This window comes from Manacus vitellinus, unplaced genomic scaffold (genome assembly GCF_001715985.3).
Source record: "Manacus vitellinus isolate BGI_N305 unplaced genomic scaffold, ASM171598v3 scaffold_9_pilon, whole genome shotgun sequence".
NCBI classification, from domain to species: Eukaryota; Metazoa; Chordata; class Aves; order Passeriformes; family Pipridae; genus Manacus; species Manacus vitellinus.
In genome coordinates this window covers 21,594,042-21,618,093 of record NW_021940917.1, presented here as the reverse complement: position 1 = coordinate 21,618,093, position 24,052 = coordinate 21,594,042, and the positions used below count along the sequence as shown (strand labels likewise).

Genomic DNA, 24,052 nt, shown 5'->3' with positions numbered 1-24,052 from the left:
CAAGAATGACTTCTGTGTTTATATAAGATTGTGTTCTTGACCTGAACAATGCTGTTTCACTGCAAATTTGTATATTTTGCATTTCTGCAGCTAAGCTTGCAGTTCAGTTTAGTGCCCTTTGACTTCTCTATGAAACTAATTTTTTAGTAGAAAACAACATACTACTAGTAAAAGATGATCTTAGAATTTCTGTTTAGCAGTGCAAATTTGGAGTTCAGAAATGAGAAACTAAAAATCAAAAGACACTGTATTCCTGACTACTGTAAGAATTATTTTTCTCTCAGGCAAGTCTTTCATTCAACCTCCTAATATTTGATTGCTTAGCTGGGAAATACTTTGCTGTAATATGTTATTGATCAGGTGGCAGAAATGCTGTGACAGAAGGTGTTGTTACTATTAAGTAAAATATTTGAAGAAAACTGATTAGCAACAACTTCATACAGTTTATGGTATATTTGTTTTTCGGATATATGTTTATCCTGTCACCTATTTTGCACTGGTATGTTCCAAGTTGATAATACAGCGAAGAAGAGAATTGAGCAAACACACAGTTGCTTCTATGACATACTGGAGTTTAGTTTGTTTTGGATGTGCAAGCTACAGTGTCAACAACACTTTGAAAATTCCTCTAGCATTTTCCCCAGTCTCTGGGTTTGTTTCTGCTTTTTTTCATATTGCAAACTGAGCAGCACGTTACCATCAATCTCGATCCCTGAGAACACTGTAATTAGATTTATCCTGCAGGAAACCCCATCTAGTGAATAAGATGGAAGCACTTCATGTCTCAGAGGTAATAATCCCTTGCAATCTATGAAGATTTGGATCAGAATGCCAAATATGAAAAAAAATTGTTCAGCAGGACATTGTGACAGAATTCGACAGATCATAATCTTTAAAGACTTCTAATAACAATGAATTCTGGAATATCCAGTGAGAGCTGCATGGTTGTTCCCAGGATGAACTGTCATTCAGCTGTGTGCCCTCTGGATCTTTCCTTGGATATGGCACCATACACATTATAATCTTTCAGTGATTTTGCAGAGCAGGTGTCATTACATTATCCACTAGTCTCCTCTAGTAATTCCCAAATCTTTGGGCCAATTTCAACTAAAAGGAGGAAAATCTTTGACCAGTCTAGCCAGAAGAAGTTCTGGGCGATCATACATCCAACTTCCAGCTAAAAGCATGACTAATTTCCAGTTAGAAGGTCAACATAGAAGCTTGAAGAATTTCAAGTTCAAAACCTAATTTCAAGCTAGAAACCTAATTTTGAGTTAGAAGCTCAGCATTTTTTCCAGTCAAGTTCTAAAAAAATATCTAAAAAAGAGATTACACATTTCCTAAACAACCTCTTGTTATAATTACTTCTCTAAAATTTAATAAAGAGGTCAAAATTTAATAGAGAGGTCAACAGAAGTGTCACAGTCAAAGGAAAGGCACATGGAAGGCAGTTGACACACATTTTGCTTGGCTTCCTCTAGTTAGCTGTTCAGCTCATAGCTGAGGTTTTTATGGCATAAAGAGAAACTGTAAAGAAGGAAGCTAGTGAACACATCAAGGATAAAAAAATGTTTTGCTAAGTCTCCTGTTTCCAGAATATCTTGGGGAAATTAATAACCACAAGATTGCAAGCAGAATTTTCGTTTTTCAACTATTTTTTCACCCATTTTTCACACCATGAACAGCATTTGCACTTAGAGATTTAAAAAGAGTATACATACAACTGTCCCAGATTATGAACTCTCATTTGCAGACACCTTTCAAATAAATGTAAACCACCTAGATGCATTTTAAGCAGAATTTAATCTATTTTGGAAGGCTGAATTCAGATGGGCAGGTCTGTTATGTACTGTCTAATCCTGAAATTCTTTCAACAAATCCAGGATTTTACTTCCTGTAACAGAGTTCCTTTAGAAACCCAGAAGAGTAAGAGAGTATCAGAGACTACAGAATGGATATCAGTGTCTCAGATGTAACACTCATAATTCTGTAGATTCATACAGATGGTAATGTACAGTCAGCACTGATGCTCTCAGAGTCCTGTATTTGACTAAACCTTGATTTATGAGCAAATCTCATGGAAGACAAATCTCAAAAAATGGTCACTTGCACTGTTTATGGCTTTCACCAGAAATGAAAACTTTATAAATATAATATATTCTTATCATATCTTAGTGATTTTAGACTTCTTGACCTCTGAATGTCCTAATACGGTAAGAAAATACAGGTTTTATTGAGTCATACCAGCTGTCATGGCTGTCATACCAGTTGTCTAGCAATAGAAGACAAAAGTCTCTTTTATGCAGTTTTAACTGAACATTTTATTGCACTTGATCAGACACATCAATTAAAAAAAAACTCCTTAAATTATTTTGTATAATTTAGTACATTACATCAGAGGCAGTAACAAAGCTGAAGACCTCTCCAAAGGAAACAGATTAGGCCAAATTTGTTTTTCAGACTGACTTCACTGTTGTTCAAATTGGTAGCTAGCCTCTAATATGAAAGAAAAATAGCTTAAAAGGATAGAAATAAATCTCAATTTAGAGGTAAAGGTTTACATTTAAACCACTCCATGAAATGGGTTATACATAACCAGGGCAATTGTGGTTTCTGCATATCAGCACTGCATCCAACAGTACTTAGTAATCTTGCAGTGTGTATTCTTGAAAGGGAGAGTGACATCAAAACCACTGAGTATTTCAGAGATCCAGTAACACAGACTGATTTCTTCTTATTTCAGACACGGGCATTTGTTTAACTGACAAATTGAATTTTTATTTCCTAGTCAACGATATCTTTCAATGACTGATCATCATTCATCCTTGAAATAAATATTACCTGATTAAAGCAGTAAAGGTTAAAGCATTTAAAACACATGCTGTAGATCTCAGAAATCAAGTCAAGATGTGTAAGGATATGAATTATTAGAGGATTTATGAAATCTGCTGCGAACAAATTAATTCATCAGTTGAGTCAAAGGTTTGTCAATGAATTCAAGAGCTTTTCAAGGAATGAAACATCTGTTGCATATTTAAAGATTCTGTTTATATGTAAATGTAGTAGATTATTCTTTCCATGGTGGGATACACAGTTTACATAAATGTATTTGGAAGTTAATGTGCAATTCCTTTCGTGTCCTTGAGGATCAGGGGCAATCCATGAAGGATTCCAGCAATCCCTAGTCCTCAAAGCCTTTGGAGTTATTAAGGCAAATTAGATCTTGAGTGAAGTTGAAAGATACATCCATAAATCTGGACAATGACATCATTGTCAAAACAACCTATTACCCCACAAGAATTAAAAGCAGCTATACTTTTTTTTAATATTTTTTAATTTTTTTTCCTTCAAGGAATCAAGATTATGAGGCTTTTTAGAAACAAGGTTAAATTCTTTCTGGATTCTGTTTTCTTTCTGAGGCGACATCATAACCTAGGCTCTCATTTGTCCTACACTGAAGTACTAATCTCATTCTATTTTAGAAAATCTTTTGAGCTAAGACTTAAGTTCACTCTGCTAAAAGAATTTGTCTTTGTTGTGAAACAGTGCTAATGATGCAAAAATTTGGACTAAACAAAAGTTTAGTACTTCTTTTTCTTCTGTAAATCTATACAAATACTGTGGTGTAAATTAACATATTCTGTAGATCATGAAGAAATCATACCTGATTGTGAAGAAATCTGTTTAAAATAAATTAAAAAATTAAGGTTGGGAACCAATCTCAGAGTAAGGCTGAATACTCGAGGTTTTCCAGTTTCAAGTGTTTTTTGTAAAGAAGCCTACTTCTTTATAAGTCTGTGAGATAAATTAAGGCTACAAACCCCACGTCTTTAACAGTCACTCTTTTTCTAAGATATATTCTTTCTTTCTATGGTTTTTAAGTAACTTATTCTAAGTGTTAAATCTCGAAAAAAAAGTGGTCTCAACTCAGATTTTTCTGGGTGAAGTGAATCAGAAGATAACAGTGTGCTCCAAAGCAATTGAGAATTTGCTCACAGGTGAGGAAGATACAGATGTTTGATTTGGACATTAAGACTTAGCTATTATGGCATACGAGTAAAGTTTGCTATTTTGTGTTTTAATTATGATTTAATTACTGATACTTGCATTTAAACAGCCTTAATTACAAACTATGAATGATTTTCAGTCTGGTTTTGAGCCAGTGACACAGCATATGCATGCACAGGTATGGGTACAAACCAACAGATTGCTTTTAATAAACCAACTAGAGATATTATCTATCACATTCATCAGATATCTAGCAACAATTTTGTTACTTTTATACAATAAAAGCTATGCATGGCAACTTACTTTTTAATATAGAAAGTATTCCTGATGATTCATTTAAATTAAAGCAACTTTTAAGATAACTGGTTTGACAAATCCTTTGATGCCTTAGAAATCATACCATGATATTTCTCCTATTTTAATTTTATCTTCTGTTTTATTTATAAGCAAATACTTGAAAAATCTACCAGTAGTTTTACTCTTGCCAGTGTCACAAAAGTTTCATATTTTTTTAACATAAAAGTGAACATTGGACAGGGGCTGAGAACTTGTTGAAATCAAAGATTTATTTTGCAGTGCAGTTACCCTTATGCTATGAAATTCTCTGTGCTTGGCTTATTGGCTTAATACATTTGTTACATTGAGAACTGATTCAGCAGAAATAATCTCTGACATGCTGGTCCCAGACGTTTGTGGTTTTTGGCACAAAGAGTAGCTTGATTCCCCCAGTAAAAGATGTTAAATTACTTCAGAGTTAGGGAAAAATACCCCCAGGGATATAGCAAAAATATCCCTGCCTTCCACATGAGCAGGCAGCACTCTCACATGCTTTAGGGGAGCTGACTGGTGAATTGTTTGACAAGCCCTCAGTTTAGCCTGTCTCCAGTTTACATCTCCAGCATATTTGTACACAGCTATATTACTCCCCTAAAAACTGCCACTTCATCAAGCTACCCCACTGCTTGATGTGCTGCATGGACAGCACAAAGAAGAAACACAGGAAATAACTTGTATAAAGCACTGGATTCTACTCACAGTATTGGAATAGGATTTTTTTGTGTTTAAACGGGAGTCATTTAATGAAGCTTCAGAGTTGCTTCCTAATATGCTTTTTTTGTGTATATGTGTGTGTGTCTCCTCAAAAGTATAACACATCAGGTTATGGTTCACACAAGTAATGAGGTAAATTGCTTAAAACAGGTCAGAAAGAAAAACAAATTTTATACTTAAGAGAATAGTTTTTCTTTTTGCATCATCATAGCAGCCTAGCAGGTCACAGATGGCATCCCATTTCCAAGAAAACACTACATTTTCATTTGGTAAAGAGATGTTTTGGCTAGTTTTGATCTGGTTAAGTCATATATCTGTTTACAAGGGTTGTGTATTCCGGGTTTTGTGATTTTGGTTATGGAAGGTGCATGTTCTAGCCTCCCACAGATTACATTTTCATCTCATCTGCTTAGGAGGCTTTAAATGATGATTTTTTTTAACCCTTAAGGATAGCTTGCCATGTTATCCGCCCCCAAAAAAGGAAATAATCTGTCCAGTTTTAGTCTTTTTTGCTTTTTTTCTGTGTGCACTGCTTCTAGGCCTTTTCCCTTCATGCTTTGCTGTCAATCAAAACTCGAAAAAAAAAAAAAAGTGAAATCAAACCTGAGGAAGCAAATACTTTTTATTTTTTCCTCAAGGAAAAAAGGGATTACGGGAATCAAACTCAAGTGTAATCTCCATAAACCATTTCTATGACTACTACTCCTCATGGAAAGCAGTGTTCCATTTCTAAAATAATTTTTTATTTGTAAAGTGAAATGTGTAACACATAATAAAAGATCCTCTGAAGAACAACTAGGCTGATTTGGTTTAACCAGACCCAGAGCATAACTGAGACTGGTCCACAAGCCTTTCAAATATTCCCAGATTTTTCTGAAACATTCAAAACTGCTCTGCACAAATACCTGCTACAAATCCAGTGGAGTTGACAAGTCTCATTATACAGTTCCCACTCCAGGCAATCAAGAAATCTGAGTGTTGCTGACATGATCCATTTATATACAATATTTATTTAAGAACAAAACTTTACATTTTCCTCAAATCACCCTTTAGCCAGACACTCAAAGGAAATGAATCAATACTTGGTAACACTTGTGGAAGCAGTCTCTCTGGTTTATTCAAGCTGAGTAACACATCATCTGGCAGACAAACTTTAAAGGACAATTTTGCAGCAGGTTATAAGAATTATACTACCCTGGCTTCTCAGAGTTAGTAAGATTTAGGACTAGCCAGAATATTTTTGAGAGAGAATGAGTTAACAATGAAAGGAATATCTGACTCACTGAGTTAAACTCTCAAGGTGTTATCTATTATTTTATGTGTTGTGCACACATTTAAGTGTTGTGCAGCATTTCCAGACATCCTCAGTGAGCATTTTCAAGCTTTTATTTTACAATTGAGGATACAAAGAGAATGACTTGAATACCTTTAAGTCATTGAGAATAACCAGAAGATGAGTTGAGAAATAAGCATACAGGTAGGCAAGATTTGGTGCCATGTCTTTTGGCACTGGGCTACAAGGCAAACTGGATTCTGGATAAGCAATCTGGCTGGCATCTACAGCTCTTAATTTTTAAATAATAGCATAAGCAGTTAGCCAGAACTCAGTTTGACCCACAGAATTCTTCAAACAATCTCAGAATTACTGAGGCTGGAAGGGTCTAGAAAACATTCAGTCCAACCTTCCCTACTCAAAGTAGGGTTACCTCAAGCCTGTGTCCAGGGTTGCTCAGGCCTGTGTCCAGCTGAGCTTTGACTCTCTCCAAGGATGTGGATTCCACAACCTCTCTCAGCAAACTGTAACAGTGTTTGGCCACCCTCGCAGCTGAAGAGCTTTTCCTTATCCTTAAATGGAATTTCCTGTTTCAATTTGCACCCGTTGCCTTTTGCCTTGGGCACCGAGAAAAGTACGGATCTACCCTCTTTATACCCTCCCATCAGGTGTTTGTGCACAGACAAGATCTCCCCTGAGACTTATATTCTTGAGGTTACACAATCCCAGCTCCAGTTTCTTAAGCTTCACGGCCTTGGTTTTTCTCCAGGATGTCCCCGTCTTTCTCGTGGGGAGCCATGAACTGGACACAGCACTTCAGATGTGTTCTCCCCTGGGCTGAGCAGAAGGGAAGGCTCGCATCCCTTGGTCTACTGGGCAGTGTTCCTCCTGGCACAGCCCAGGCACTGTGGGCCTTCTGTGCTGCCAGGGTACACTACTGGTTCTTGGCCAACCTGCTGTTGTTGTCGTCCCTTTCTGCAAAGTTGCTTTCCAACTAGTTGACCTCCAGTCTATATTGCTGCACAGGGTTATTTGACCCTTGCTGTGGGACTTTGTTGAACTTCATGAGATTGCTACCTGCCTTTTTTTCCAGCCTGTCACAGCCTTCCTGGATGGCAACATAAGTACCTGGTCTGCAAACCACTCCTCCCAACCATGTATTATATGTAAACTTGCTAAGGATTCACTCTGTCCCACCATTCAATTGATGAATGGCCAGTACTGGCCTCAGTATCAGACTCCAGAATACTCCACTAGTAATGAGACTGCAGCTGGACTTTGTGCTGCTGATAACAATCATTTAAGCCCAGAAGTTCAGCCAGTTTTCAGTCCATCTTATCTACTTATCTACTCCATGCTTCATCAGCCTGTATATCCAGGATGTTATGGGAGAAAGCAGTGAAATCATTGCTGAAATCAAGATAAACAACATAGACTGCTTTCCCCTAATCCACCAAGCCAGTGAACTGAAGTCCAGGGTTGTGATCCTGCTATTTGATTTGCCTTGTTCCCTTCTTTCAAGGTCTCGAACCCCATCTTCTCATGGTCACTGCAGACCAGGCAGAGCTCCAGGTATCCCTGTTGTTGTCTGATGGAAAAGGCCAGACCTGCTCCCTGCTGTCCTGGTCTACCCTTCCTAAATCCTGCCCAGATCTGCCCACTGCAGCAGTCAGGCAGGTGAGCCATCCTTCCACATCTCTGGGACGTGATGCCCATCAAAGCCAGGGCTCTAATGCCTTTTCTTTGCTCCTTATGGAAATGCATCAGTTTACAGACACTTTGGAGAACCCAGTCATGCTCATTTCCAGGAAGAAATCTGAGAGCTTCTTCAATACTGTAAACGGGTAACATGTAAAACACTGTGGCAAATGAAATGCTGGGGAGACTAAAGGTCTTCCAAAATGTTAATTTGATGAGTTTCATATTACAGAGTTCCTCTCTGTAGCACTTCTGATGCTGCCATGCTTAATTAATATCAATTAACTGAACCACCCCTTTCTTCTAATATAGCAGTAAACAACTGACATTTAAAAAAATTCTAGATGCCTGTACTTTCTGTGGGTGCCAGTTAGGCTTTCCAATGCTGAGTGCATCTGAAAATCACTGGCTTGCTTTGTTTTCAGACATACTGACATGTAAATGTAACCAAGCTGCTCTTTTTAGATGCACATCAGTTAATTTATCTCCTCTCTCTGTCAAAGAAGAGTGAACAGGAAGGCCACACTGTTACATGTGAAATGCTTTCAGGGATATAGCACATATTTAAAAAGTGCTTAGCCCCATTATGGTATTCATTTTGGTTGTTATCTGAGCCTAACACTTCTCTTAGGAAACCTAAACTAAGTCACATATGAGCATAGTTCAAATTTTAATATGGAGTTTGGATACATTCAACTTTTCAGTAATGGTAACAGCTTTTCAAAATGAAATCCTTTTACAAATCTTTCCCTGAAGAAACATGGTGTGAGGCACTTTTGATATCCCCGAAAATAACTTGTGTTAGAAAGATTCCTGAAAGGACTTTCATATACTTATTCATATTTTAACAATACATGACAGAGCTAAAGAATTCTCTGGTCTTGGGAAACATTTTCATTATGAGCCCAGTCTTACAAGGGTATTACATGAAAGATATCCTAATCTCAGAGGGACAGCTTGTTTTCTAGCTTTTTTTTTTCCCAAGTGGAGTAAAAATACAGAAACTGCTTGTAATTTGCAAGAGAAATTTTAATGGTAAAAGAAAACCACGTGCTGACATGCAGCCAACCAATTGTTCCTGTTAAGGGTGCTTTCTTCCCTTTGTTCTCCCTCCTGAAGGGAAGAGCTTCAAGAGTGTACCTAACTGTAATGGAAACTCATCCTGGCATTTTCAGGTGCAATTCTGTTTCCAGCTATGCTAGTGAGATTTTATCACTGACATAAAAGCACAATTGGATCCTGGAGGGTAGGCAGAATTTTACCGCCTGTTTATTAGAGAAATTGAAGTGTTTGAGTTTAATCTGTTTCTTATTTTCTTCTATTGTGAATGCATAATACTGAATTTGTGACTGTAAAATAGCAACTTTACTCTGCATCAGAGTCCTTAAGTACAATTGATAAGAAATAAATGCAGCACAGTACTGATTAAATAAACACCCTGTAGTATAAACACACACATCTTCAAACATGATCCACTTTAAAAGCATCCTTAGAATCAGAACCTATATCCTTGCTCCTCTTCCTAAGATGCTCTGAGGGTGTATTAGGTACCTGAGGTCATGGGACCGTTCTTACCATGTTTCTTTGGAATGAATGCATGACTACATGTATATTTTAAAATAATACAATTTATTAGTACTATGTTATGTTTTATTGTTGAACAGCCTCCTCGAACATATGTGGTGCTCGATATTCATGTACGTTTATTGTTACAGCAACTGGTAATTTCATGCTTGCTACTTTTTTGGTTCTGCTGCTTTCATGTTTGCTATTTTCCCATCAGTCTAACATAATTGGCTGAGCAAACACCACCCACCTTTCATTGACTTCTTTTAGAACAAAATTCTAATTGCAGACAACTTAAGGAAGCAACTTAATGCTGCTCCAGGCCACACAAGTCTTCATTACTCTCAGGGCAGACAGGTCACTGTCTGCATGTTGGCTGCATGCACAAAAGGCACAGAGATCCACATACTGGAAAATTTATTGCCTTGCTTCTGAAAATACTGCAGGATGTACAATTTTAATTAGCCAGTCTGACTATCCATCTTCATTGTACACACGTTCATGGCATATGACAAAAGAATCCTGGTTTTTTTACTGCCAGTGATTACTCCCACCTTAAAATTCACCAAAAAAACGATTGAAGTTAAAAAGATAATTAAGAACAATGGGAAAATAATCCCAAATTTCTTGTCTTCTGCATTAAAAACCAAAGCCACTTTAAAAATAGGTCTTGCATGCTACTTACATATATGCACTCACCTTTCAAAAGCGAAACTACTTAGTATGGCTCTATTAAAGTGTTTTTTCAAAGCAATAGCAGGGATCTGGGAAGCCAAACCCCTCATGTAACATTCTATGGCATTGCTACTGAAGTATGAGTCCATCTGGATAGATTTTTTAATGGGGCTTAATTTTTTTTGGCAAGAACCACGTGGTTTCTACTGATCGTGTTTGTAATCTGTGAAATGTTACTGCGTCCAGCTAAGCTCTCCTGAGAATGGAGAGGTTTTCAGGGGTGGAGGAGGAACAGCTGTAGGCGAGCAGGCCTCTCTTGATTTTTTAATTTTCCCAAATGCTGGACCTTCGGCCCTCAGCAGCTCCCAGCTCCGCACAGCTGGCTGCTCTCTGCCACGCCAGCTGTGCCTTCCACTGCACCACATCTTCTCCCCACTTCCTTACCCACCCAGTTTTTTCACAGAGAATAAGTTTAGATCTCTTTCCCCCCTCCCGTGCAGAATCACGGAATGGGGCAGGCTGGAAGGGGCCACAGCGGGTCACCTGGTCCAACCTCCCTGCTCCGGCAGGGCCATCCCACAGCACATGGCACAGGATTGTGTCTAGAGGGTTCTGGAATATCCCCAGTGAGAGAGACCCCACCCCTCTCTGGACAATCTGTTCAGTGTGTGGTCACCCACACGGTAAGGAAGTTCTTCCTCATGTTCAGGTGGAACTTCCTGGGCATCATTTCTGCCCGTTCCCCTTGTGCTGTTATTGGGCTCCACGGGCAGAGCCTGGCTCCGTCCTCCCTCCCTTCAGATGCTCACACACATCGACGAGGTCCCCTCTCAGTCGTCCCTTCTCAATGCCCTGATCACTCTGTGCTGGACTCGCTACAGGAGCTCCCTGTCTCTCTGGTCCTGAGGAGCTCAGCACTGGGCGCAGCCCGGCCGTGCCCGGCCCGCTCCCCACACCCAGCCCGGCCCGTTCCCACAAACACAGCCCGGCCCTCCCACACAACTAGCCCGGCCGCGCCCCCACCACAGCCCGGCCCGGCCAGTTCCCGCACCACCAGCCCGGCAGCTCCCCACACACAGCCCGTCCGCTCCACGCCCGCCCGCTCCCACCCACAGCCGGCCCCGCTCCACCCACACCGCCGTTCCCCACACACACCCGGCCCGTCCCGCACCTCACACCTCGCCCCGCCACCACAGCCCGCCCACACGCACTCACCCACAGCCCGCCCCGCTCCCCACCCACAGCCCGGCCCGGGCCGTTCCCCACCCCACAGCCCGCCCCCCTCACCACCCACAGCCGCCCGCTCCCGCACTGCCCGCCCGGCCGTGCCGGGCCACCCCCTGGCGTCGCTCTGTGCCGCCCCCGCTCCGCCACACACCTTCGCGATTACTCCCCGCGCTTCCGCCGGCCCTCTTTTAAGTTCTCGCGATAGCGCGCGGCCCCTCAACGCCCGCCGGCAAGGCCGGGCCGGGCCGGGCAGGGGCCGTCCGTGGCCGAGCGGGGCCGCAGCAGGGCCGAGGAGCGGCGCGGGGCACTACCCCGAAGGCCGCCCCCGTGGCCTCCCTCAGAGCCCCCTCCCACGCCGTGAGGGCGGCGCGTGGGTCCCCAAGCGCGGCGGTGCCCGCCCGCCCCCGGTGCCTCCGCCCACAAGGCTGCGTTGGGCTTTGCACGGCCCAAAGTTAAAATGTGTGATGATGGTGCCCCAGGTAAGCGTCTTCCGTGTGTCTTACTTTACAGTATCCTTGAATTTTGCTTTTACAGTCGTTTATTGAAGTGTAAAAAACCCCAGAAACCCTGACGCTCTACATTAAGTGGTCAGCTTTCAGTAGTTAGAAGCATTCATGATAATTTCGCCTTTTTTTTTTTTTTTTGGAGGAGTAGTGGTTGAAAGGAGCTAGGGTGTGACGGGAGGCCATTATCACAATGATTTAGCTTAAAATAGACAATGGCACATTTTTTCGAACTGTAGTGTAGGCAAGCATCTGAAATACCAGCTTTCTTCATGGTGGCAGGTGTACTGAACCCATGCCAGGAGGCCATGCCAGGTAATTTTCTTTGTTTTTAAAGACAGTACTCCACATGAATTATGGTTCTAGTTCAAACCCCACGAATTTAGTGAGTCAGGCTAGTTAAACTAGCAATTCTTGCTTTGACCTGATAGGCTTTTGTAGCCATGGTGTTCTTAATACCACTTTTTGTGTGTGTGCGCATTTTTCTCATTTTGTTCTTTGTTTCTCACTAGATTTGGAGCTTGGTAACACTAGTACTATTGCCCAGTGTGGTTTATTCCACTTTACACCTGGAACTCCAGTTGTGATGAGTCCTATGCAACTCCTTAACCTCACATAAATGCTTAGTTAAAAACAATCATGCTGTTGTCTTAAATCGTGGATTTAACTTGAAAGTCTCTAAACTAATGTTGCGTGTCACTGCAGATATTACTGTAAAAGGAAGTAATTACAGAAATGCTCTCCTGTTTTAGACTTTGGTTTGCATATTTATCAATGTACTGTACACAGCTTGTCTCAGGTTTTCAGTTTTAGTTCCTGTTTTTATGAAATTGTTGGAAGACTTAGATGCTACTGGGAGAAGTTAATGTACACACCTTTTTGCGTCTATTTTACCGTGTGTGAGACACTGGTACAGATACTGAGAGCTTTAGGGACTAGTTGTTTGTGATTTGTTGAACCTGTACTTCACCCTTTGCCTCAAGAAGATACGTTTGAGCTTCAAGTCTTGGAGAAGATCCGAGGGAATGGCCGAAGGTAGGAACAGCTTATGTGCAGGTCCCAAGGTGCAGGGCTGAACTCCTAAAGGGGCATTATTAAAGAGATCTGCAAAGTGGTGAGTCTTGTGGAGAGGTCATGGCTTATGTCCTTGTTAGTGTAAGATCTAGTGGGCTATCAGTTCGGGTCTTGGGACTGAAGTTCATATCGAGCAAAAGCGTGACAGGTGTGAAGAGCAGACCTGCAATATCTGTGGTCAGAAGGCACTGAATGCAAGAAATCTGCGTATGTTGAAAGGGAAATGGAGCTACTGAGAAGAGAGCAGTCAGCTGGGGTTTACTAAACAGACAAATCACACATGGCCTGTGGAATCTCTGTAGCTAAAAGACTACTTTAAGGCCCAAGTGTTTTAGAAGAGGAGTACTCTGTATGTTTGTACTGTTTTTATTGTTACCTCATGTCAGGTTATGGCCAGTGCTGGTTGCAGAATAGTGGGCTACATGGATGTTTTTGTTTTAGAGTATATTATTCAATCCATTTAAAAAATGGGTTGTAGTTATCACCAATTTAACTGATACATTGTGGAGAATAGTCCTGTGAGCATACACTTCCAGGACCTGCTGAGGAGAATCTCCATGGGGTTTTCACACAGAAACATAAAAATGGGTGGTTTCTTGCCTTCAGGACTCCCTCTTTTCCTTACCTCTGAAAAGTGTCTGTGTTAATGTGCCCAGAAGCGTGTACTACCGCTGGTCATAAGCATGAAGTGTGAATACTTGCTCTTGGACAAGAGTCTCTCTGGCTTGCTCTTTCCTGGAAAAACTTTAGGGGCCTCTCATTGTCATTGATAATGACTTTCTTAGCAAATAAGCAAATAGATAAGAAGCAATAAAAGTCCTGAAATTAATCATGTATCTCTTTGTTTTGTGGTGGCTCAGCAGGGGAAAGTTGGAAATTTTTTCTACAAACTCAGAAGGACACCCCTTTCTCAGTTCAGATTTGGAAAACTCCATGCCTTTATTATTTACAAGGTCTTTTTACTGTGAAGAGTGAAGGCCTTGTGTTTTCTGATAGTTTTTTTTCTTCTAGTTTTTGTTGTCAGTATGACGTAGGTTCTTTTGATGCTGATATGCACTGCTGTGTTTGCCTGTGTGAAGCCACTGTGTAACAACTTAATACATCACAATCTGGCTTTTACTTTTTTTTTCGTATACACCTTCTGGTATTTATAAAATAGCAGTGTTGGAGCAAACTATAATTTTATGTTTAGTTGTAAACAGTAATTGGTTTCTTTATTTTAGTGCTTCCTTCAGTAAAGTGTTTTATCTTAAGGTGTATGCATTTTGTCAAATAAATTTACATCCAATGTTTTAATAATGTGAAGAAATTAAACACTTTGTATGTCAGACCAGTTTATCACTGTGTTTGGTTTTTTTATAGATTGTTGGCGTATTGGGGAGAAATGCCTTGCCCCTTGTCTTGAAGATGGAAAACTTCAGGAAGGAGTAATAACCTCACTTGAAAAGGACAAGAGTGGAAAATCATTTGCTGTTGTATTATTCTTGGAGTCTGAAGAAAGGAAAATATTAGTAACTAAACTTTGCAGAGTCAAAGACAGTAGAGGACCCTGGAAAAGCTTAGTATTTGATGATGTTGATCTGGAAAAGCCATATTTTCCTGACCAAAATCTTCCATCTCCTGCAGTTGCTTTTAAATTATCGGACAGTGGGTGTTTTATCCCATATACAATTAACAGATACCTGCGTGATTATCAAAGGGAAGGAGCCCAGTTTCTTTACAGACACTATGCTAATAAAAGGGGATGTATTCTTGGAGATGATATGGGCCTCGGAAAAACAATACAGGTATTCTTTTTGATTGTTACAGTGGGAGAACAGCATGTTTTGTGTGAACTGTAAGTCTGTATTTATGAAGCTTAACCTCTCCTTGTTGTTGTGGAGTCAGATGAGCCAGGACATGACCATCCAGGACAGCACTCAGAGCCAGGAGCCGTTGCTGATATAAGATTCACTCCTGGCAGCCATAAAACTGGGATGTGACCCCTTTGGTTTACTGTGTTGAATTTACTTTGAGGATTGCTACCTGTCTATCCTGAAAGGAATTTGCACTGCAGTGCACTAAACCAACTTGGGGCCCTTACCTGACTGTAGCTTTTAAAATGTCTCTTTTCTTTTTTTCCTGAAAATAAATAGTTTCCCTGTTCTGAGAATGGGAAGGAGCAGGCACATTTATTCCCATCTCTGGACCATCCTGCTTCTGTCACTCTTTTGGAAGTGCAGCTGGGTTGATGAGAGGACAAAGTATAGCTGGATTTTTTTGTTATGCTTGGATTCTGTGTGGCCCAAATTGTTTATTTATTTTGCTATAATTAGGGTGTTTCTATGTGTGGAAATTCACTGTAATCTGTCTAGTTTAAAGTTAGCAGCTTGAGTCTGGTGGTATCTAGTCTTTGTCCCCCTCTCCTTTTTCTCTGTCCATGTGTCAAATGCAAGCTCATTCCTTCAGTGACAAGTATTGGCTGTGGTATCTGTTGCCCTTCCCCTGTTGTTTAGGAGAATGTTGACAGAAGCTTTTCAGGGCAAAGAAGTATTGTTCTGTAGCAAACTTGACAAGAGGAGTGAGTAAGCTAAACTGACAAAACTCGCTGATGATGGTCTGTTAACAGATGCTTGTTAAAAATAAACTGCATCCATTTGAAGCATGGCCATAGCAGTTTAAGAACTCAGTAGTTAGGGAAGGCTGTTTCTACTCAGAACTGCGAATAATCTGATTTCATGTGGTAAGAAGTATATATAGAAGATAATAGTAAACTGGGAGGGAGAGGGGGCAGGAATTGTGTGGTTTTGCTTGCATCGCTTTCATTTTTTGGATCTCAGAGCTGATAGTGTGTTCCTACGTGGAATTCACATATGATGGTTATTTCTTTTAATCTGTGTCAAATTTGCAGAAGAAAGGTAGAGGTTTCAAAAAACATCTTTTGTGAGGAATAACAAGGAGGGATTCTGTAAGTACACAGGTCAGAAAAGAAAGGCCAAGGAGAGTAATCTGAGGCAGGAAGCATGGCTTTAGTAGGGGCAGATTGTGCCTGACCAGTCTGGTGGCCTTCTGTGGTGGAGTGATGGCAATGGTCGATCTGGGGAGACCAACAGATGCCATCTACCTAGACTTCTATAAGGCCTGTGATATGACATCCTTATCTCCAAACTGGAGAGACATGGATCTGATGGATGGGCAGTTTGACGGGTGCAGAGAGTTGTGGTCAATGGCTCTATGTTGAGGCGGAGGCTGGTGATAAGTGAAGTCCCTCAGGACTGTTCTACAATGTCTTCATCAGTGACAGACATTGAGAGTGGTGAAGCCTCAGAAAGTCTGGAGATGACACAAAGCTGAGCACTGCAGTTGACACAACCGAAGGATGGGATGCCATCCAAAGGGACCTGGATAAACTTGAGAAGTGGGCCCATGAGAACCGCGTGAGGTTCAACAAGTCCAAGTGTAAGGTGCTGCACCTTGGTCAGGGCAATCCCAGACATGAGCACAGGCTGGGAGAAGAGGTTATTGAGGGCAGTGCTGTGGAGAAGGACTTGGGGCTTCTTGTGGGTGAAGAGCTGGGCATGAGCCAACAGTGTGTCCTTTTAGCCCTGGACTGCAGGTCAAGGGAGGTGACTCTGTCCCTCTGCCCTTTGAGACGCCACCTGGAGTGTCCAGCTCAGCACCAGAAAGATGGAGGGCCACAAAGGTGATCCCAGGGATGTCCTTCAAAGACAGGCCGAGAGAGTTGGGGCAGTTCAGCCTGGAGAAGAGAAGGCTCTAGGGAGACCTTCCAGTACCCTTTATGTTAAAGGGCAGGTTGGATGAAGGCCTGATCTAATGAATGGCACCCTTGCCAGTTGCAGGGATTGGAACTAGATGATCTTTTAGGTCCCTTCCAACCCTAACCATTTTATGATTCTGGGATCTTGTGATTTTTTATAAAACACAGTGTTTATGTTCCAGTTCAGTATGAAAAAGGCAGTTCAGTGGATTTGAAGTAAAGGGAAGAATTCACTTGTTTAGAAAAAGTTAATACATATTAAAAAATAAATACTAGTTAAACTTCATCGAGTAACTGAATGAGTCTTATAGAAAACTTATGCTTGTCAGTTGCCTGAACCTTATTGTTTCTCAATTATGATTTATGAGACAAATACTTTTCTGGAAACCTTTATGTTCTTTGTACTTCTGAACTGATTTTTGCTTAAATTGGCTTGACTGTAGAGCTCTTTCAATTCAAGCTGAGGTTGAGATGGAGGCGAGGCGAGTAGGATAATGTTGTTTCTTAATGTGAATACAGTAAGTTGTTTTCCTGTTAATGCCTCTAGGTTGCTTCTTGCTTTGTCTGGAAGAGCTGAAGATATCTCAGAGTGAGTTGCCATGTTATGGTGTTTGCTATTGTTAGAAATTTGTGATACAAATGCTTCCAAAAATGAAGGATCTGGAAGAGACAATGAGTTTTATTGTTCAGTTGAATTTAATTCTTATTCTCAAAAGGAGTTAAAAAAATAATTAAAAGTCGTTAATTAAACAACATATGCAGACTTGCAGTTCCTCTTAACCTCAGCTTATGTGAAATACTATGTATAAAAATGTTTGGGTTACTTTTATTCAACGTACCTCTCCCACCCTGCAGCCACATTAATGATGGATTTCCTCTCTCTTCTGTCCATCTGACTTTTCTCAGGCAGGTATTTTTTCTGCACTTTTGACCTCCTGACTGGCTCTTTCTCCCTGTCATTAGAGGGAAACAGCTCTTTTTTTGGAAATCAACAGTTGATAGCTTTACCTCTGCCCTGCTATGAGCAGCTGTGCAGCAGCTGCAGAAGGAAGTGTCTGGAGCTGACTGCTCTGAGGAGAAGGGGCCTGTTGAGTTTTCAAAAGAAGGGCACCTCTCTGATGATGCATCTGGTCCTTGCTGCTGCTTAGTCCCACACATACCATTTATCCCAAGTGGATTTTACGGATTTGCATGTTCTGGCCAGATATCTTTCTGCTTTATTCCTGTTTTGGTTTGCCATGGGAGCAGTTTGGAATAGCCTGTGCTGTTTGTCCTTGCAGTGGTGTATTATAAGAAACGTCTTCTCACAATCACCTTGACTGGTCTGAGGCAGGTGGGAGAATATGGCACAGCAGAAAGAAATGGTTTTGATGTTAACAACAGCAATTTGAAGGAATGGAACATACAGAAGAAGACACTAGTAAGAAACAAAACTCTAGGTTAAGCATCTTCTTCCTATTGCAAAAATAGTGTTGAGAGTATAGTTGGCAAGTGTATGTTCCTTCTGAATTCTCATCTGAGATTCAAGTGCCCTCAAAAGGAGGAGAGTTGCAGGGCATGCTTCATCTCTTATTTTTTCCTGGCTTATTTGTACCTCATCGGGGCTTTTTCACTTAGAGGATGAAAGAGTGAAATAGAGCAACTAATTGCTGTTATCATAAATTCAGGGAATTCATGGAAATCCAAGGGAAGAGGGTCCCATTTTAAAAAGTGAGACTGTTTTTTTTTTTGTTTAGGGTTTTTGTTTGTTGGTTTTAAATCAATCACCCCCCTCCGTGAAACCATCTTACTAAGTCACATCCAGGATTTTGTCCTAAATGTTTATTTTCAGTGGAACTCATTCAATTTCTTGTTGTACATAATCACTGAGAATTGTTTTCTTTCTCAAGGTCATCTCATTTTTGGCTGCAGTGTTGCACAAAAAGGGAACACGTGAGGATATTGAAAATAATATGCCAGAATTTTTACTGAGGACAATGAAAAAGGGCTCAAATTGTAACCCGAAGAAGGTACAACTTTTAGTGATATAATCTTACGGATTTTGGTAAAATGCAATACTTGGATTTTTTTTGTTTGTTTGTTTGCTGTAGGAGTTTATATACATTAATTTTTAAAATTCAGGTACTGAAGTAGATTAGTGGTTCATGCCTTTCCTGGTAGGGTTAGGGAAGCCTTCAGTTTTCCAGACTATCTAGCTGTTATTGTCTAATATGTTACTACTGTTGATCTGCACTAAAACAAAACATTTTGAAATATCTGGGTTAGACTTGTGGCTGGAGTACTTTGAAAAAGCCTGTGTTAGTGAGTAGAAAATCAGTGTCGTGTGATTGTATTTTTAAAGTAAAAAAAAGCATATATAGCCATAATAACAGGATATTTATTTAAGACAAGTGCATATAGTTGGAAAATCTATTGCTAATAGACTTGTGACCTCCCATCTTTTCTTGATTGGCTGTCATAATGTCAGAAGTAAGTTTTACTGATAATCTGAGTAATCCAATACAGCAACAGCAAATAAAAGAAACTTCTAAAAGTTCTGTGTGAATAAAGTAATCCGAAGATCATTTTAATTTTACCCATCATGGAAACCATGTGATTTCTTTTTTCTGTTTTTATTTTATTGGAATAATTAGAGAATTTGACTGGCATAATGAGTCATACGACTAAGCTGAATAATGGATACATGTTCCTCAGGAAATACAGGCAAAGAGGAAGAGGTGAAGGGATAGCACTTCATGTGCAGAGAAACAGGAATGCTGCTGTCTGGGAGTAAGAGAAGAATGTCATTTTGAGAACATGTAATGTTGAAACAGGTCATAGGATGGACCCCACCCATCCTTGTGGGGTTTTGAAGACCTGAGTTGGGAAAGCTCTGGTTTGAATTCAGTGTTGCCCCTGCTTTGACTGTAAAGGTGGACTAAAACCTTTACTTCCTTCCTCATTGATTTTATTATTCTATGATATGAAGTGAATTGTATGAGCTGTCTTAAGTTTTTAAACCCTTTTCAGATCTTTTTGTTTTGAAGTCATATAATCGCTAGAGTTGTGGATGGCTAGACTTCATCTTTTTGTTTTCTCATCTGTAAAACAGTTTATGGTATACAGATGGTATAACAAAGCAAAGTGATAGTGTTTCACATCTTACTGCAGTTGTTAAAGTATAATTTGAGTAAGTAGTGCTGTTTGGTATTTCATTTTAGTGTTACGGTATTTTCTTCTGTACTATTTATGTACTCAGAATAAACTGATTACTTTTAAATTTGTATTAACTGTTCAAATATTTTCCATGCTATGTTTGAAGTGACAGAATTAAACAGTTGAAACTGTTCAAAGCAGTAAAATAAATCTTGAGATTTTGACTTTCCTTGTTTAGAAAGTGCTATGTTGTGGTTTTTCAAGTAATACTGTAATACATATTTGTTTTCAGACTTTCCTCATAGTGGCCCCTCTTTCAGTGCTGTACAACTGGAAGGATGAGTTAGACACATGGGGATACTTTAAGGTCTCTGTCTTACATGGCAGTAAAAAAGATGATGACATGAGTCGCATCAAGCAAGGGAAATATGAAGTTGCTCTTACAACATACGAGATACTTCGCCTGTATTTGGATGAATTTAACAGGTAATAGTTTTAATGTGTTTTTCTACACATAGAATTTTAACTAATCGTGCCTTGTTCTTTGCAAGTACTTTTTCTGTGTAATGTATTTACATTACACTGTTAAATCCAGTAACTCACTGTGCTGAAGAGAAGAATCCCATTTAACTCTGTTCGGTGACTGTAGCCTGTAATATCTTTGTGGTGGGATACTTGGTGGCAGTAAGCATTTGAATAGTTTCCATGAAGCTAGTCTTTGCTTTTAGCACACTTATGACATGTTCTCTAAAAGATGCAGGAATTGCCTGCCTGAAAACTGGTGACAACTAAAAGACACATAGAAAATATTTCTACCTTTCAATACAGTGTAAGGATACCAAAACCCTGGAATTTTTAGCAAATGTCCAAAAAGGTATTTTCCTTGTTATTTGCACTTTTCACCAACTTGATGAAATTCTTGAGTCCTAAAAACTTTGAGATTTAAACCCACACATTTCTTATCTGATCCTAGAAGTCCTTTTCCCTTATTTTGTCTTGGAAGTAGAGTACAATTTATAGTAGCAGCCTGCTCTCAGCAGCTGAAGTTGTCAGTGGATCTGGCAATCTTGTTTCAGGTGTTGGGAAAGGTTCAGGCCCCAGAGAGTGCCCCAGTTGTCTGGACAGCCATCACCAAAACAATCAGATCTTCATCTCTGTGCTAAGGTCTGAGAAGTGCAGATAGAAGAGCAAATTAATTTTGTCAGTAGTACCCTGAATCTTTGTGTTGTCTTCGAGAGTCTCTTCAAGCTTGGTCAGGAAATAGGTGCACGTGCAGAGCAGACCTGATGTGTGACTGCCTGCAAATCCTTTGCTTCAGCTCGCTGGTTTACCAAACTGTTTCTGGTCTGTGAAGCCATGTCTTGCTTAGCTACAGTGATGGATTGGCCTCAAAAACTGCTCTTAAAAAATTAGCTATCACTGATAAGAATACATATGCTCAGTTATGCCTGTAAATCAGCATAATGAGAGATTAGGTGGAAGGAGCTAACCTATGGATTTCTGTTAAGCTCCTTTCAGAAAGTCCAATTTTTAGTATGTTTTAGGAACTCTGATATGAATGAATGTATTTAGTGGGTATCAAAAATTTCACAAGAGCCTTGAGATTAGCTAAATGCAGCCTGCTCAGGATAGAGGCTTTCTACTAAACATGTCTGTTTCAGTTTTTTATAGCCTTGAAGGATCATCAAACTGAATATTGTGTTCTGAAATATTCACTCATATATGTAAAGTGAACTCATAATAAATTCCCTCATAGGGACTTGATGGCTTAAATTAGTATAATTCTGTACAGCTCATTCTACCCTTAAGTTTTGTGCTTGAACTGGCTGCAAAATATCTGTTGGTGACTGCCTCTAGATATGTTCCTTCTAGTCACAGTCACAAAATATTGAAATTCCTCTGCCATATTGGTAGCATGTAGATATTCTTGACTGGGTTGCTTTCTTGTAGAAAACCACACACATAGAAATGTTTTCAGCCAACTGCTAGTTATGCTGGATAGTTTTTGTTGGGAAGATGAAGCATGTTTCAGTAGTTCATGTTCAGGGACTTATTTATTTTTTGTAAATCATAATTATGAGCAGAGCTAATATTGGGGAGATGTGCTACCTTCATTGCTCCAGAGATTGAAATCTGTTTTCTTCACAGAAAGCATTCGATACAGTTAACAATACTTCATTTATTTGGCTGTGTAGTTCAGCTGTTATATTCTGCTATATTCAACTATGGCAATCAATTTTACTAAACAAACAGAATATAAAGAAACTGAATAATATAGTACAATATGAAACAGGGAAATAAAAAAGTAATAATGTGTTATAATGATCGCGGCCTCTTGTGCGTCTGCCTTCACTTTTGTTATGTATGTGGGATGACAGGATAAGAAATGTCACTTAATAAAATGGTTTTTTTGATCTGCAGTGTAAAATGGTCTGCTGTGATAGTGGATGAAGCACACAGAATCAAGAATCCAAAGGCTCAAATAACTCAAACCATGAAGTCATTAAAATGCAGTGTTCGTATAGGTCTTACTGGAACCATTCTTCAGAACAATATGAAAGAACTTTGGTGTGTCATGGACTGGTAAGTAATTTATTTTTTTTTAATGGTTAAACACCTCTATATGCTAACTGTGCAGTGGGAATGGGGTAGAACTGGATGATATGGTCCCATCTGTGTCATAAAACAAACAAAAACAAACCACAACATCCGCCTCAAACCCCCGGATGTTTTGTGAGAATGTAACTGTGTTTTTTTTAATGCAACTGTGAAGGTGAGCCCTCAGTATGAATTTTCCAGTTATTTAATACATTTGGAGCTCCTCACAACTGGCTTCTTTGGGAAATGTGGGAAGCAGTTAAAAAGATTCTTCCCCCACCCACCACATTTACCTTTTTTTTTTTCTTATGGACGCTTTTTATGTCTTCTGTCCTTTGCCCAGTAGAGAGGAAATCATTACAGAACCTTAACCAACATTGTGCCTTTGCTCTGTCCAATATGTGCAGGTCATTCTGACCTGCTTGGAGGATGAATACAAAACTGTTTTGATGTTTTTCAAAGTGCACAAATGCACTTATTTACAAAGCAATGGTCTTATCCAGAAAAACTTTTAATGGAGAAGGAGAAGTGCAACTAACTGTAAATAAAAACCTAAACAGAGAAGACTTACTGGCAGTGCTTTATAGAGGAGGAACAAAGCAGACATACTTTAAATATAAGGATATACAGAGCAGAAATAGCAGGAAAAATACTTTAAACTTAAGTATTGCATCTGGTCCACTGAAGCTATGCTTGTGTTGTTAATAGATTGTTCCAATATGTAGTGCTGCCAAGGATTACTAAATTCTTTTTACTGTTGGGTTTCTCAGGATTTTATTTAGTAGACTGTAATATCTGCATAATCTGATTTAATAAAAATGGTAAAATTTGAAAACATGACTGTTTAGCTTCCAGTTTAGGCTCTGGATGGTAGCAGCCTTGTAGTTTAGAGGTTCTGTTGGTCTGCTAAGCTTTTGCTTTTCTGGAAATTGCAAACCTTTTTCTAAGGGGTATTCTCAGCACATGAGAGTCACAGAAAACAAATGAGAAGTGGCATGTCTGAAAGTAGTATATGTTTCTATTTGCACATACAATTTTTAGTATTTTCTCTAGTGATTGTTAATTTAAGATCTCTTGCTGTTAGCCAGAAAAAAAAATTACTATATGCTTTCAATCAGTAAATCAACCCCATGGATCTGAAAAATCAGTCCAAGAAACTGCTCAGAGACATTTTTTTATCTTTAAACAGCAAGGTATTTGTTTATTCAATGTTGGGAGCAAGCCAGCTCGTGCTGGACAAACTTGCTCGACTTGAAAGAGCAAAACTAAGCCATTTTATACACTTTAGATCCATGGTTACACCATTTATTATACATATTAATAAGCAGGCTGGTCTCTGGGCAGAGTCTTTCCAGACATGCCCAGTCTTCTACTGTGGGGTCTTCTCCTCAAGCCTTCATCCCTCTGGTGGTCACCATGGACGTCTTCCTCAGTTTGACCTCTTCAGTGAGGTGACCTGAATTCTTCAAGCTTGCATAATCCTGGCTC

General features: G+C 39.8%; 1 protein-coding gene across 3 annotated transcripts in view; it reads left to right on the top strand.

Moving 5' to 3' along the window:
* The first annotated feature begins 11,874 nt into the window (after positions 1 to 11,874).
* LOC103762063 (DNA excision repair protein ERCC-6-like 2) overlaps positions 11,875 to 24,052 on the top strand; it is a 41,862-nt gene continuing 29,684 nt past the window's right edge. For all 3 annotated transcript variants that reach the window (XM_018086023.2, XM_018086027.2, XM_018086029.2), the window contains exons 1-5: positions 11,875 to 11,976; positions 14,437 to 14,861; positions 18,721 to 18,840; positions 20,259 to 20,452; positions 22,388 to 22,549. In XM_018086023.2, coding sequence (XP_017941512.1) covers positions 11,955 to 11,976; positions 14,437 to 14,861; positions 18,721 to 18,840; positions 20,259 to 20,452; positions 22,388 to 22,549 — 923 coding nt within the window. In that variant the 5' untranslated portion in view covers positions 11,875 to 11,954. The remainder of the gene's footprint in view (positions 11,977 to 14,436; positions 14,862 to 18,720; positions 18,841 to 20,258; positions 20,453 to 22,387; positions 22,550 to 24,052) is intronic.